Below are 13,758 nucleotides of genomic sequence, written 5' to 3' on the forward strand. Positions count from 1 at the left end.
CCCCAACCCGGGTGTTTCCGTCCCCATGTCTGCCTGTGCCAGTCCCCGTTAGTCCTGTCCCCCTGTCCTGGCGTTTCCTGTCCATGTGTCCTTCTGTGCTCCTCCTCCCGCATCGCCTGGCCTCAGCCTTGCCCTGCCGGTCCCTGTCCTGCTGTCCTGCGATCCCTCTGCCCACTCCCTCTGTGCCCGTCCTGGTCGGTTCTGCTCCCGGTCCCTGTCCCTCTGTCCTGGCTTATCCTGTCCTGAGTGTCCCCTGCCTGTCCCTGTCCTGGTTTCTGGGTGTCCCTTGCCTGGTCCCGGTCCCTGGGTGTCCCATCCCTGTCCTGGTTTCTGGGTGTCCCTTGCCTGGTCCCGGTCCCTGGGTGTCCCCTGTCCATCCCTGTCCCAGTCTCTGAATGTCCCTTGCTTGGTCCTGGTCCCTGGGTGTCCCCTACCCATCCCTGGGTGTCCCTTGCCTGGTCCTGGTCCCTGGATGTCCCATCCCTGTCCTGATTTCTGGATGTCCCTTGCCCGGTCCCGGTCCCTGGGTGTCCCCTGTCCATCCCGGTCCCGGTCCCTGGGTGTCCCTTGCCCGGTCCCTGGGTGTCCCCTGCCCATCCCGGTCCCCGGGTGTCCCCCGTCTGTGCCTGCTCTGGTCCCTGTCCCGGTGCTCCACCAGTGCCGGTTCCAGTCCCGCTGTCCCGGTGCCGGTGCCCGCTCCGGTGCCCGCGGTCCCTCCCGCCGGGGCGGGCCGTGCCGTGCCGCGCCCCGCCCGCTCCCGCCCGCCGCCGCGGGCGCCCGGAGGAGGCGGAGCCGTAACCGGGGCCGGGGCCGCTGCCGGCCCAGCCCGAACCGAGCCGTGCCGAGCCGAGCCCGACCGGACCGGACCGTGCGGGGCCGGGCCGAACCGGACCGTGCCTTAACTGGGCTGAGCCAGGCTGATCCGAGCTAAGCCGAGCTGAACTGAGCCGAGCCTTACCAAGCCGGGCCGGACCGAGCCGAGCCCGGCCGCCGCGCCCCGATGAATGGGATCGCCTTCTGCCTGGTCGGGATCCCGCCGCCCACCCCCGCGGTGAGCGATACTGGGTGGACTGGGGAGGCTGCGGGCTCGGGGTGGGGAGTAGAGGCTGGGAGAACTGGGAGATACTGGGGGTGTGGGGAGCAGGGACTGAGGGTGCTGGCAGTGCGGGGATGTACATGGCGCCGAGGTCTGGCAGCGGGGCTGGGTGCTGGGCGATGCCTGGGCTCCCCGAGGCCCACGGGTGCCCTGGGAATGTGCCCGGGACCGGGGCAGAGCCGGCACCCTGGGGTCAGGGGCAGTGGGGCCAGAGGGGTCTGGCTGTTCACGCAGGGCTGCGTGCCACGGGCAACGCTGGCCGCGGCGGCTTGTCCCCGGTGCCCAGCCAGGGTGGTGTCGTGGCAGGGCGGTGGGGCTGAGGCGCATGGATCTGGCCACGGGGCTGAAGGCAAGACCCTGGGGCTGGGCTTCCCCTTCCCCGGGACAAGACCCGCAAACGCCCATGCGTGTTTCCTCTGAAACTCCCGGCTGGGCTGTCTCCTTGGTCTGGCTGCTCCATCCCTGCCAGCTCTCGGCACTGGGCAGGCAGCAAACCCCCCCCCCCCCCCCCCCCCCAACATGCCCATGGCCCCTCGAGGTCATGTCCTGCCCCTATGGCTGGCTCCCCCAGCTCTGAGCAGCCCCCCAGCCTCGAAGCAGCGTGGGTATTTACAGCACCGCTGACCCGCGCTGTGGATGCTCCTCCCGTGGCGTGGGCATCGGCATCGCCTGGCGGTGCTGGACCGGAGGGCGCTGGGGCGATTCCCGTCTCCCATGGGAGCAGCGTGGTGCCAAGGAAGGCCAGCCCAGCCGCCGGCTAAAACCCCATTTCCTGCCCGTTTCGTGCCAAATCCCGGCGAAGGCATTGGGTGGGGATGGGGACGGCGCTGGGGGACCTGGGGCTGGGGTCCGGTGGCGGGGGCCACGCCGGGGGTAGCGCCCGGGCGGGGATGCGGGCCGCGGTGTCGGACTGGCACAACGCCTGCTAATTTGAGCAGAGGTTGCACGTCCTCGCCCCAGAGCTGAATTCGGCCTCTGTTCCTCAGTTCCTGGTTATTTGAACTCGGCTTCCTCGGCCCGGCGATGGGGCTAATAACCAGCCTCAAAGGATTAATTGGGGTGTGCGAAATGGTTCAGATATGAGGAGTGCTGCTCGTTGCAGCGGCTGAGCATTAATCATGGTTTCTCTTCAGATTCCTCCCTGCTTACTCCGTACCGCTGAGTGCTGGCATTCAGATTTTCGGGGGGGGGGGGGGGGGGGGGGGGTGTCAAGTCTCTTGAAATCTGCTCTTCTGCTGCATTTTGGGGTGAAACGTGCCCTCTTGGGGAGCAGCACATGGAGCATGGAGGCTTCGCTCGGTGCTCGCCTGTGCCTCCCACTCGCTGGGTGACTTGGGGGGCACTGGGTGACTGGCGGGGGGGGGGGGGAGTTATTTAACCACTGCTGCCTCCTCCTGCGCGTCCGGGGAGGACGGTGGTGAGGAAGGCGCTTTGCAATCCTCCAGCGAGGATTTTGTGCTGCGTCAGCAGAAATCCCGCCCGACGGCCGCCCCCGGGGCTGCGTGGCAGGGGCTGCGCCCCATCGTCCCCGAGCCTTCGCCCGGCGGCTGCTGCCCTCGTCCCCGAGCCTTCGCCCGGCGGCTGCTGCCCTCGTCCCTGCATGGCTGCTGCCCCCCTCCCTATTTACTGGCGCTGCTCAGCAAATTGAGTTTCTGAACGCCTTCCCCCCCCCCCCCCCTTTTTTTTTTTCTGAACCCTGAACTTGAAAGACAGGAAAAGCCTGTGCTCGGGGCTGCTGCCGCAATCCTGCCTTGCAAGCGCGAAACCTGGCACCAGCGCCGGGTTGGGGCACGCAGCGTGATGCCATGCAGGGGTCCGGCTGGGCACGTCAGGGTTTTTGGAGCTGTGGGTCCCCAGTTGTGTGGAGGGCTCCGACCTCGCCGCCACTGTGGTTTTAACCTTGACGTGTATCACGCGCTGTGCCCGGCCGGCAGCTCTGGCATCCCTCTCTCGCGCCGCGGGGGAACTGATGGGTGATGTGTAGTGTCCTAAACCCTCCCCGGGGCTGGCAGCACTGCCCGGGCGCCGTCATCTGCAGCGTCAACTGCCAAGGAACCACTGCCGGGCGTTATTTAGGGCTTGGGGACCGTGGTCTCTAGGGGTTTGATGTTGCAAGTCTGGCAGGGGGGACATCTGGTGACAGCTCTTGGTTTGGGTTCCGAGTGTGGGGGCTGGCTGGCATGCCCCTCTGCAGGGTGTGGGTGCTGCTGGGGTGCGGGTGGGTGCTGCATGAGGGGGTACTGGGAGTGCTTGGAGCCGGCGACTGGGGCTTCTCCCCGGTTTGTGCGGAGCCACTCACTGGGAGAAAACATGGAGGGATGGGGAGGTCATCCTGGGAAGCCGCCAAGCCCTGGGGATGGTCTTTTATTCTCATTGAAGGGGAAAAAAAAAAAAAAGATTAAGTTTCAAGTCGGTGCTGTCCCATTAATAAGCCAAGTTTGTCTTCAGTAGGCAGCAAGACCTGATTTAAAAAGGAATGGAGATAGATGACCTATTTTAAGCTCTCAAGTTGGAAAATATCGACCTGGCTGCCTCGAGGCTGCGAGCGGCGGGGCCGGCTGCACGAGCTGTGCCATGCCATGCCATGCCGCGCCGCCTGCTCCCAAAACCTGTCTGGCTTTCCAGGAGCCGGCCTGGCTTGGGATGCCCCAGGTTGCAAACCAGAATGGCTGCTTTAAACCTGCCGCCGACCTCCTGGCCACGGCCCAGACGTCTCCGGCACTGCCTCAGAGCACCCGAAGCGGCTGACTCCTTTTCCGCGGCTGCTTATCCCCAGGATTTCATTAAGTCTCCCCTAATTGCCTTCTCGGGCCGCGCCGCAGCGAGCACACCTCCGCCGACGCGGCTGCGTGTTGCAAGACCCGTGGCGTCGCGGTCCAGCAGGTCGGTGCCGCTGCCTCGGTGGGAATCGGCCGCGTGCCCGGTGGGTTTGGTCTCTGCTGTGCAAAGCCCTGGGGTCCCCAGCCCCTGGAGCACATTGATTTCCTGGGATGGGAGGATGCTGGGACAGGGGGGGTCGGTCCCGCTCCCCAGCCGTGCTGGGAAAATGGGAGCTGGAGGGCTAAGCTGGAGCTGGGCCCTCCCCAGGGAAGAGGGGGGTTGAGAGTCATTGCAAAGTGGCCGAAATGAAACGCCGGTGACCGTGGGGACTGATCCTGCTCTCGCCCTGGGATGGGACCCAGCGGGGTCCCCTGGCCTGCGCCTGGAAGTGCTTTGCTTGCTTGAGACCCCATTGCAGCAGGAGGGAGCCGGGGCTGCGGTGAGCCGTGTCCGGCCCGGGGTAGGGAGTAGGTTCCTGCCATAATCCCCGAGCCCAGCCGCTGGCACAGCCCCAGGGGGCCGAGTCCCCCCACGATGGGCAGCCAGGCAGGTCCCGGCGCTCTGCGGCCCCCCTCTCCCCTGCCACGCATGGGGCAGGACCGGCTCTGCCGTAAAATATCCACCATCGGTGGCACCCCCAGGGCAGCACCCACAGACCTGCTGCCGCGCACCCCGGGGTACAAGCGTGGGAGTGCCCGCGGTTGCCATGCCCTCCCCTCTGCCAGCCACCCTGCCGGCAACAGTGGGTCCCTTGATGGGGCCGAGCGCGTGGGGCAGCCCCGGGGCGGGTAGGACAGAGCCCGGTGACTCCAGGGGACAATCGCGCTATTGTGGCACATAGTGAGCTCTTTTTCTGCCGTGCGAGGCGGGGGGCCGGGCTGCGAGTGCCAGCACTTTCGGGGTGAAGCGTGGTCCCCGCCGGGGCTGGCGGTGACTGGTGTGGTGCCAGCGGCGGGACGCTGATGTTCCTGGGTGGAGGGGGGCAGCGGCGGGGCGGGGAGGTGATGGAGGGGAAGACGGGCTGGCCAATTTGGCTTATGGACGCGTGTGGGCTCCGGAAAAATGTTGGGCTGCTCCTAATCTCAGGAAAACACCGTCGGGTGTCGGTGCCAGGGCTGCAGCGGGGCAGGAGGTGCTGCGGGAGCGCGACTGTCCCCAAAGCCGTGTCCCCAAAGCTGCCTCCTGTCCTCGCTGGGGCCGGAGGGAGGCTCAGGACCCCGCTCGCCTCTTTATTTTCACAGTCCAGCAAGCGATGCAGGATTTGGCACTTCTCCTGTGCATCCCCCCCCCAATCCGAGCATCGCCCACCCCTGTGCTCCCTCCCCAGCCCTCAGGCTGGCCCTTGTCTGCAGGCAGCACCCCAAGGAGGTGCAAAGGGGGTCCCCCACGTGTGTGAGGGGGTGCAGGGCCATGGCCCCCACCCTGGGCCCCCGGCCTTGAGCGGGGCAGAGGCTGGAAGGAGCAGGCAGCCTTCCCCTGACCTCCCCGGGTAGGATTTTCCGCCGTGGAGAAGCGGGAGCAGAGCGCAAGGTGCCTCTCGGAGCCGCCGGAGGAAATGGCTCATTGTTAGCCCTGCTGAAAAAAAAGAGACCCAAAAAATTGCAATAATGAGGCCAGCTTCTATTTGAGGGTTTCCATGGGAAAAACAGGAAACGGAATCCTGTTACTTTTCTAGGGCTTGCTGCCGATAACGCCGTTTTTAGGACAGGGCAGAGAATGAGGAGGAGGAGCTGGGGATGAAGGCAGCCCCAGCAGCGAGCCCTCTCGGTCCCGCTTCCTCGTGGGCTGGGATAAAACTCCTCCTTGGTGTTGCTCTGGCTCGATGTTTCCCAGCCTCTCCGGCGTAGGGGCCATCGGGCACGTTCCCGCTGAGCTCAGACCTGGTGTGGCTCCAGTGCGTGTCCCCAGCCCGCGTCCCCACCTCGGAGCCACTTTCCCTGCTGGTACTGTGTGTTAAGGACAAGGCGTGCGGGCTGGGGACCCATGGGACCCGGGGCGGGGGGCACGGAAGGGGCTGGCGCAGCCTGAGGAAGAGACCACAGGGCTTCGCCGCAGGGCGATGGCAGCACTGTAGGGAGCCGCTGCATTAGCAGGGGATGCAATGTCCCCAAAACTGCCTCTGGCTGGCAGAGCTGCCCCGGGATGCGGCCCTGGGAAGCTGTGAGCATCCCCTCAGCCCTGCGGGTCTGTCCCCTGTGGGTCCGTCCCCTGTGGGTCCCTCTGCTCTGGGGCTGGAGGTGCTGCAGTGGGCTCTCGCAGGCAGAGCGTGGTGCTGGGCATTCGGGAGGGCTGAGCCGGAGCCGCATCCTGCTCCGGCATCGTGACGTGGGGCCGTGAGCGGAGGTGGAACGTGAGCCAGCAGCGTGGGCAGGCTCCACGTGTACGCACTCGCATCGATGTGGTGGCATCAGCCTGCGTCACAGCTACCGGCACGTCTGTGAACGGGGACGATCCTGCCCCAGGAACTCAACCGGGGATGCCAGCAGTGGTGGGGACCGGCACAGGCAGAGCCATATGGCTGGAGAGCCACAGTGGGCACCGGGGCTGGCAGCCTGGTGAGGAGAGGTCGGAAAAGGGGATGAGGCTGTCTGGCCACATTCCCAAATTTCTCTCGATGTGGCACCAGGGACCCCTCGGCCGGGCGAGCCGGAGCCCTCTGGAGCTGCTGCTTTGAGACGTGGCAGGAATGAGAGCCCTGCGGAGCCGGGGCTGGCATCCCCGGCGCGGAGGCTGCCAGAAGGGAGCTCAGTTTGGTCACGATGCAGCCGGGAGGGGACGGAGCCAAGCGGGGACCCGTATGGGCTGACGACAGGGCTGTGAAGGAGACGCTGTCAAGATAAAAGTTTGTGTTGGGAAGGAACAAGGCGATTTCCTTCCCCACGTTAACACCCAAACTGGAGTGGGAGGAATGTCAGAGAGCCAGTTTGCAGCTCCTCCGGCCTCCTCACCACTCCGCTTCTCTTTGGTGCTTGGCTCGGTGTCACCCACGAAGCGTCGCCCCCCTCCTGGCTGCTTCGGATGATGGGGATGCAGGTGGGGGTCCCCAGCCGGGCAGGTGGCTCCGGCGTGGGGTGGGATTTGGCAGCAGGTCAAGCCGTACCCTTGGCAGCGCCCATCCAGCCGCTCAGTGCTGCCAGCCCGGCATCTCCTGCGAGACCCCTGTCCTGTGCCATTCCCGGGACTGGCTGTGAGGATGGGGAGCCCCACGCCTGCGCTTGAGCCGTGGGTCCCAGTGGCCGTCTCTGGTTCGTCCGCGGGGTTTGCCCAGGCACAGCGGTGCTGTGAGCGGCTTGGTGGGTGCTTGGGTGCTGCCGACAGCTGGGCGGTTGTGGAGCTGGTGGGAAAAGAGGACAGCGTCCGCTCGGCAACTTAGTAGGTGCTCAGAGCAAACCCTGCCGGCTTCACCCATCCCAACAGCCAAAAGCCATTTGTGGGGTTTCCTGCCCTGCCTACAGACAGTGCATCCATCCCGATAAATCCCTGCCCAGGCTGGGACATGGCACAGGGGCTGCCGGCAGCCCGGATGGGTACTGGGAGACATCTCTCCCAGTTTCTCTCCATCGCTGAGGTGTTGCTGCCTACTCTTCCCAGTGCTGCTGCTCCCGCATGGGATGTGCATCTGCTCCCCAGCAGCTCCCAGCCCACCTCCCTCCCACTCCTTGGGGGATGCAGCCGTGCCGTGCCGGAGCAGGGGCATATCCCAAGGGGCACGGGAGCATGCACCGGCTGTGTGCAAGCAAGCAAGCAAGCACGCCCCCAAATCCCCGCTGAGCTGCAAATCTTCTCAGCCCTGGTTTGGGTTAAAGAGAATTAAAATGCTTTCTCCTGTGGGGCAGTAATCCCGGAGGCTGGGGCATGGCCAGGCGGGCTGCCCGGCTGCTCCCGGCACGGTCACCTGGGTGCTGACCCCGTTCTCCTGCCACCACGTCCCCTGGGCCAGGTCCTGCTGCTGGAGCATCCCCACCTTGCCTGAGGTGCATGGGTGGGTGCAGGCAGCCCCTGCCCGCAGGGGAGCGTCGGTCTCTCCTCCCTTTGGGGGTGCTGCCTTCCTAAATGCCGCCTGAGCTGGCTGGTACCGAGGGGTGCGGGTGGGACCCCTGTCCCCCCTTCCCCACCGGGACCCGCTGCAGGTGGGAGCAGGCAGCAGCTTCGCCATATAAGGGCTGGAAATCGGTTATTGTCTCAACGTGGCTTTCTCCTCCCTGAAAATCCTATTAAAACCTCATTTTTCTGACCCTAATCTCAGCTCGCCGTTCGGGAGGGATTAGCGTTTGCCGCCCCCGGCCCTGTGCACTGCAGGCTCCGTGCTGGAGAAACCTTCCCGCGCGGAAAGCAGTGCCGGAGGAGGGAGGTTGGGGCCGAGCCCAGCACACCGTGGTGGCGGCAGGACCGGCAGCTGCCTGTCTCTCTGTCCTCTGTTCCTGCCTGAAGCGTGACGTTATCCTCGCTGCGTGCCAGGGGTTGCGATGGCCCCGCTGGCAGGGACCCACGGCCACAGCTGGCGGGGCCAGGACATGGGGTGGGGGGGGTGTCACCCCCAGCCGGGACCACCGGGTCCATCCTGCGGGTGTCACCGGGGCCCGAGCAGGGTGGGAGAGGTCTGGGAGCAGCAGCCATGGGGCAAGGGGATGGCATCGGTGCAAAATACAGAGAGCCCCCCCCCAGTAAAGGCAGCGCTGCCCGGGGTGCTCCCTGCTGCTGGTGCAAGGGAGGGCAGAGGCAGGCAGCGCTGCCTTTGCACGGCTCCTCCGTGCCTCAGTTTCCCGGCAGGTTTGGCTGGGGGTGCAGGCAGGGAGGCAATGCCGGCAGAGGGCCCTGGAGCCCACCGGCAGCGTGGGCGCGTGTCCCCACGCCTGCGCGCCTGCCCCAGCGTGCCGGCAGCGGCGGCGGTGCATGCCGGGAGCGTGTTGCCTTCCCCCTTGCTCCTGTTTGGCTGCATATTTAGGACACTCCTGTGCAAAACACAAGTATGTTGGAAGGCGTCCAGGCGCGCTCGCATTCCTCGGGGTGGAATCTGCCCCCGCGAACGCCGCCTGACCTTTCCCGCTTTGGGCTGCGGGAACAATCCTGGGGCCCGTCCTCCCCGCAACACCCCCCCCCCCCCGCCTCCGGGGGCTGGGGACCCCTTCTCCAGCCGGCCCCCGCACTCCTAGGCTGCTGGGGCAGCTCCTGCCCGCTTGCTCAGCGCTGCCAGGAAAGGCATGAGCAGAGGTGGCAGGATCAGAGCCGCCGTCCCCAGGGCAGCCGGTGCTGCTCCAGCTACCCCGGGACCCCCAGCCGGAGCCAGCCCGCCATGGCAAGCTGCTCTTTCCCCCCCCTTTCAGGTGGAAAGCGAAGCCCCCCAGGGCGGCTCCCGTGGGAGACCCCCAGCACACTCACTGGGTGACGTTGGGGTGGCCGGGGGAGGAAGGCGATGGCAGGGATTTGGCTCCCATGTTTCCCCGTCCCAATTTCTCCCTTGGTTGCCGGTGTGGAAACACCGGGACAGTGTCATGGGGTGCGCTGGGGGTGTGCAGCCGGGTCCCTGGGGACAGGGCTGCAACCAAGCCAGTCAAGCCAGCCCCCCGGCGGGGCTTGGGGCAGGCGCTGGGGCTGTTTTGGGGCAGAGCCATGGCACCTTGGCCAGGGTTGACACTGGGGATGTGCTGAACGCCGAAGCGCTGCCAGCATGCAGGGTGTCCATGTGGCATTGCACCCCGGGGACTGTCCCCTCGCTGGTGTCCGGTGCCAGCCTGGCTGGTGGCTGCGGGAAGCGGGTGCGTGGCATCGTACTGGTGGGCTGGTCGTGCTGATGGGGTGGAGGGGGGGCAGAGAAGAGGAGGGGGCCACAGCAAGTGGGGCGGCTGGCCCCGAGACTGCGGGCTGCAATCCCAGCAATGCCCGGCATTTCCCCGGCGTGGCCGCACGTGCCTCTCCTCGGCTTCCAGCACGGCAGGAATGCGGCGCGGGACCCCCTCATGTGGGGACGGGGACAGGCAGCGTGGGGGGAGGCAGGGCAGGGGGACGCTGCCCACCCACAGCCCCTGCCCGCGTTGGGTGTCCGCGGGTGCCGGGCTCACCGAGGTGCTGCTGTTTTCCTTATTCTTCCCATGTTTTGGCCGCTGCGGTGGAGAGCAACTTGGGGGGCATGAAGGAGGTGTGGGGTGGGCTGGGGAAGGGTGATTTGTCCCCCTGGAGCAGCGGGAGCCCCCAGGCACCGGTGACAAGGGCAGTTTGCCGTCCCTGCCTGTGGGCTCAACACTGGGGAGCCAGGAATGAACTGTGGGGGCTGGTGGCTCGGTGCCCAGGGGACAACAGGGACCCGCTGCGCCTGCAGCCCTGGGTGTCCCCCAAAATGGGAGATGGGGCTGGGGGGGACTCTTGGTTCGGCTCCTGGTGGGAAGTGTCCTTGGATCCACTGCCTTTTGCCACAGGCACTGAGCAGGGAGGTTGAGGGGCTGTGTCGGTCCCCGGGGGGCTTTGTCGGTCCCCAAGGGGCTGTGTCGGTCCCTGGGGTGCTGTGCCAGCAGAGCCTGGGGCTGGATACGTGTCTCTGCTGCGTGGACTCTGCTGGGTGCTGGGGACAGAGAGGGGACCAGGGGTGTCTTGGAGTCCCCAGTGGCTCCCCCCTTGCAGAGCCCCGGTGGTGGCTTGTCTGCTGACCGAGCAGGGGGGACACTTGCCATACCTGCAGGCTGTCCCCCTCCCTGTCCCCGGCATCGCCCAGTGCCCTGTGGAGAGCGAGTGGAGGAAGGAAGGAAGGGGCCGGGAGGAGGGAGAGGAGGAAGCGGGGAGGGTGGGATGCTGCCCGGGGTGATGGAGGAAGAAGGGGGCGGATTAAAAAAAAAAAAAACCAACAGAAGAAAGAAAGAAAAAAAGGGAAAGTCCGGGGGCAAAGTGACACCGCAGGCGGCGGGGGCTGGCTCGGCGTGGGGGGCGGTGGGCTGGGCACACTGATCCCTGCCAGCAGCTGGAGCCCCAGCCTGCCAGCCCAGCCGGGGCGTGTGGCCGCCTGCCCTCCCTCCCTCCATCCCACCCTCCCTCCATCCCGCCCTCCGTCCATCCTTCCATCCCTCCATCCCACCCTCCATCCATCCCTGCACAGCACGGGTGGCTGGGTGGGGGCCGGCTGCCGCCCATCGCGCCGGGGCTGCGTTGCTCGCAGGGGGTGTTCAGCGAGCAAGCGAGCAAGCGTGCGAGTGTGCGTGCAGCATCGCCGGGCTGGGAGCACCACACGTCGCCCGAGCCATGCGAGACGGTGCAGCCGGCCGCGCACCGCCGCCGGCAGCCGGCCCCCACCGCCACGCTACCCAACTCGGGGGCTGAAGCCAGAGAAGGAGACGGTGAGCCCATGGCTGTGCCGGCTGCCGGCTGAGAGCCCACGCTACTGCATCTTGCCTGCCGAAGCCAGGCCCGGACTGCGGCCGTATGGTGGAGGAGAGCACAGGTGGAGGGGAGCGGGGGTCCTGGCAGGTGCTGCGGGGCCCCCCCCGGCCCCCGCCAGCCCCCAGCCCCGTGGCGGTGGTGAGCAAGGGGCTGTGGAGTGTGGAGCGAGCCAGCAAGGGCTGGCGCTTCGAGCGTGCCGTCGGGGTGGATTGCAGCTTGCCCGAGCCCCGCTGCATCTGGCTGAGCAGCCTGCGCCGGCACGCTGCCGCCCCGGAGCACCGCTGGCCCCCGGCCCCCAGCCCGGCCGGGCACCCCCCCGCACCGACAAGTGTCGCCGGGTGAGAACCGCGTGCCGGAGACGCTGAGTGTCGCGCCTTGTTTTGGGGTGGGGGAATGCTTTGCAGGGGAGGGCAGGGGTTGGGGGGCTCCCCCCGGTGCAGGGGGGCTGGTGGAGCTGGGTGGGGTGAGGCTTGGGGCAGTGCTGGGGCTGTCATAGCTCCCAGGCAGCGATGTGTCCCCTTCGTCCCCTCCTGTGCTGGAGGAAGGGCTGGGGTTGGGGTCCAGGCTCGGGGGTCCGGGCTCCTGCCCTGCCGGTGGCTGCGAAGGGAGGGCTGGTAGCTGCTGGCAAGGGCAGGGCTGTGCCCGGGTGTTTTGCTCCTGCTGCCCTGCTCGCCATGTCCGGGAGGGGGGACAGATCCTGCCCCCCAGGAGGGTTCTGCAGGAGTGGGACACCGGCGGGAGCTACCTGTCCCATCGTGTCCCCATGGGGGGAGCAAGGTGGTGCGGTGATGTGGGGTACGGGGACCCCGTAACGCCTGTGCTGGGGGGCAAGGGACCTCGCAGGCATTAGGGCTGTCTGGGTGCAGGGCTCCGGGCGGGCAGCGTGCCCAGCCCTGGGCTGTCGCAGGCGCTTGCACGAGCCGTTCTTGCAAGGAGCAAGGGGCTCCCCCCCACCCTCGCTGCCCGCAGCCCTCATGGGACGGGGGCTTGGGGGAGCCAGGCTAACGAGCAGGACAGAGCTGGTGGGAGCACAGCGGACACCGCCGGGCTGAGGTTAAAATAAAGCCAAAAAGCCGGGAGGTAGCTGGTTCCCTGCGGGGAGAGGGGACGGGGCGCTGAGGACAAATGGCTGAGGTGACAAATCAGGTGTCAGCCCCGCTGCCAGGGGAGCTGGAGCATCTGCGGGGCCGTGAGCCTGCGTGGGGGATGTCCAAGCCCACAGCTGGGGGCTTTGCAGCCCAAAAAACTCCAAGCCAGGGTGGGTGAAGAGGGAAACTGAGGCACAGAGGTCCGGGATGGTTTGCTCTGCCCACCCCCTTGCAGGGCCCCTTGTAGGGTCTCTGGGTCTCTGCAGTGGGTGATTTCCCCTGTCAGGCTGGGGGGACAAGAGGGAGCTGGGATTCGGACGGGGAGAGGCACCACGTTGAGGCTGTAAAAATCCCAAAGGAGACTTAAATCAGGGCAAGTCGAACACCCGTCCTTGGCAGTGGGGTCAGGGTGCTGGGTCCCTGCGTGATGGGAGCATTCCCAAGTGATCCCTCCTCCACCGTGAGTTACGGGACCTTGGGATGGAGACGGAAAGCAGCCTGGGAGGGTTGTTTGCAATGCAGGTATCTCCTTTTGCTTGGCTATAAGGCCGGATTCAGGCTCACGGGACCAGGTTTGGGGGACCACCGATGCTGTAATGGGTACACCACAGCTGGGGACGTGTCCCCGTGTCACGGGCGCACCGGAGCCGTGGCTCCGGCTCTGATGCGCCTGTGACACGGGGACACGTCCCCATCCCTGTGGGTCGGTGCTGCTGTTGGTGTCTCCACCGATCCTACCCTCTCCGAGGCTTGTCTGTGCCGGTTAAAATCAGCAGGGCACATTCAGCTGTCAGCTTAAAAATAATCCAGCGAGCCGGCGGCCGACACAATGGAGGGCGCAGATGGGGACAGGCGCCGCGCCGGGATGCTCGTGGCCTCGGGGTGAAGGGACGGCGGTCCCCATGGGAGCGTGGGGCGCCCCTTGCCATCTGGTTTTGGGTCACCGGTTGGGGTGTGCACGGTGCAGGGAGGGCTTGGGGGCTCATGGGGAGCTTTGCCCCCTGTATGGTGCTGGTAGTGGGGTTTTCTGGCTCTCCCGTGACGGCGTTTGGAGCATTGCGGCTCTCTATGTTTTGGGGTATCTGTGGTGTCCGTGAGCACCCAAAGCCCTTGTACTCCCCTGGGTTTGCTCTCGGTGTGATGGAGCGGGTCCGCGGGTGCTGTGCCAGGGTGACGCCTTATGGGCTGCAGTGCCAGAGCCGTGCCCTCACCACAGGGACCCTGTCCCCAGGGGGACGGGACCCCCAGCCCCACCTGCAGCCGGGCCCCGTGCGGGACGTGCCGGCACAGGGCGTGCAGCCTGGCCCCGCTGAGCTGCCATCAGATTTCCCCACCGGCAGCGAAAAGGCCCACTCAGCACAGGCGCAGACAAAGGCTTTTTGTGCCTCG

The 13,758-nt window shown here is 66.6% G+C and overlaps 1 protein-coding gene across 1 annotated transcript in view; it reads left to right on the forward strand.

Moving 5' to 3' along the window:
• Positions 1–1,000: 1,000 nt before the first annotated feature.
• Positions 1,001–13,758, forward strand: part of ARHGAP23 (Rho GTPase activating protein 23) — a 30,548-nt gene continuing 17,790 nt past the window's right edge. Inside the window, 1 exon segment of the mRNA XM_050912073.1 lies at positions 1,001–1,051. Coding sequence (XP_050768030.1) covers positions 1,001–1,051 — 51 coding nt within the window.

This window comes from Gymnogyps californianus, chromosome 28 (genome assembly GCF_018139145.2).
Source record: "Gymnogyps californianus isolate 813 chromosome 28, ASM1813914v2, whole genome shotgun sequence".
NCBI classification, from domain to species: domain Eukaryota; kingdom Metazoa; phylum Chordata; class Aves; order Accipitriformes; family Cathartidae; genus Gymnogyps; species Gymnogyps californianus.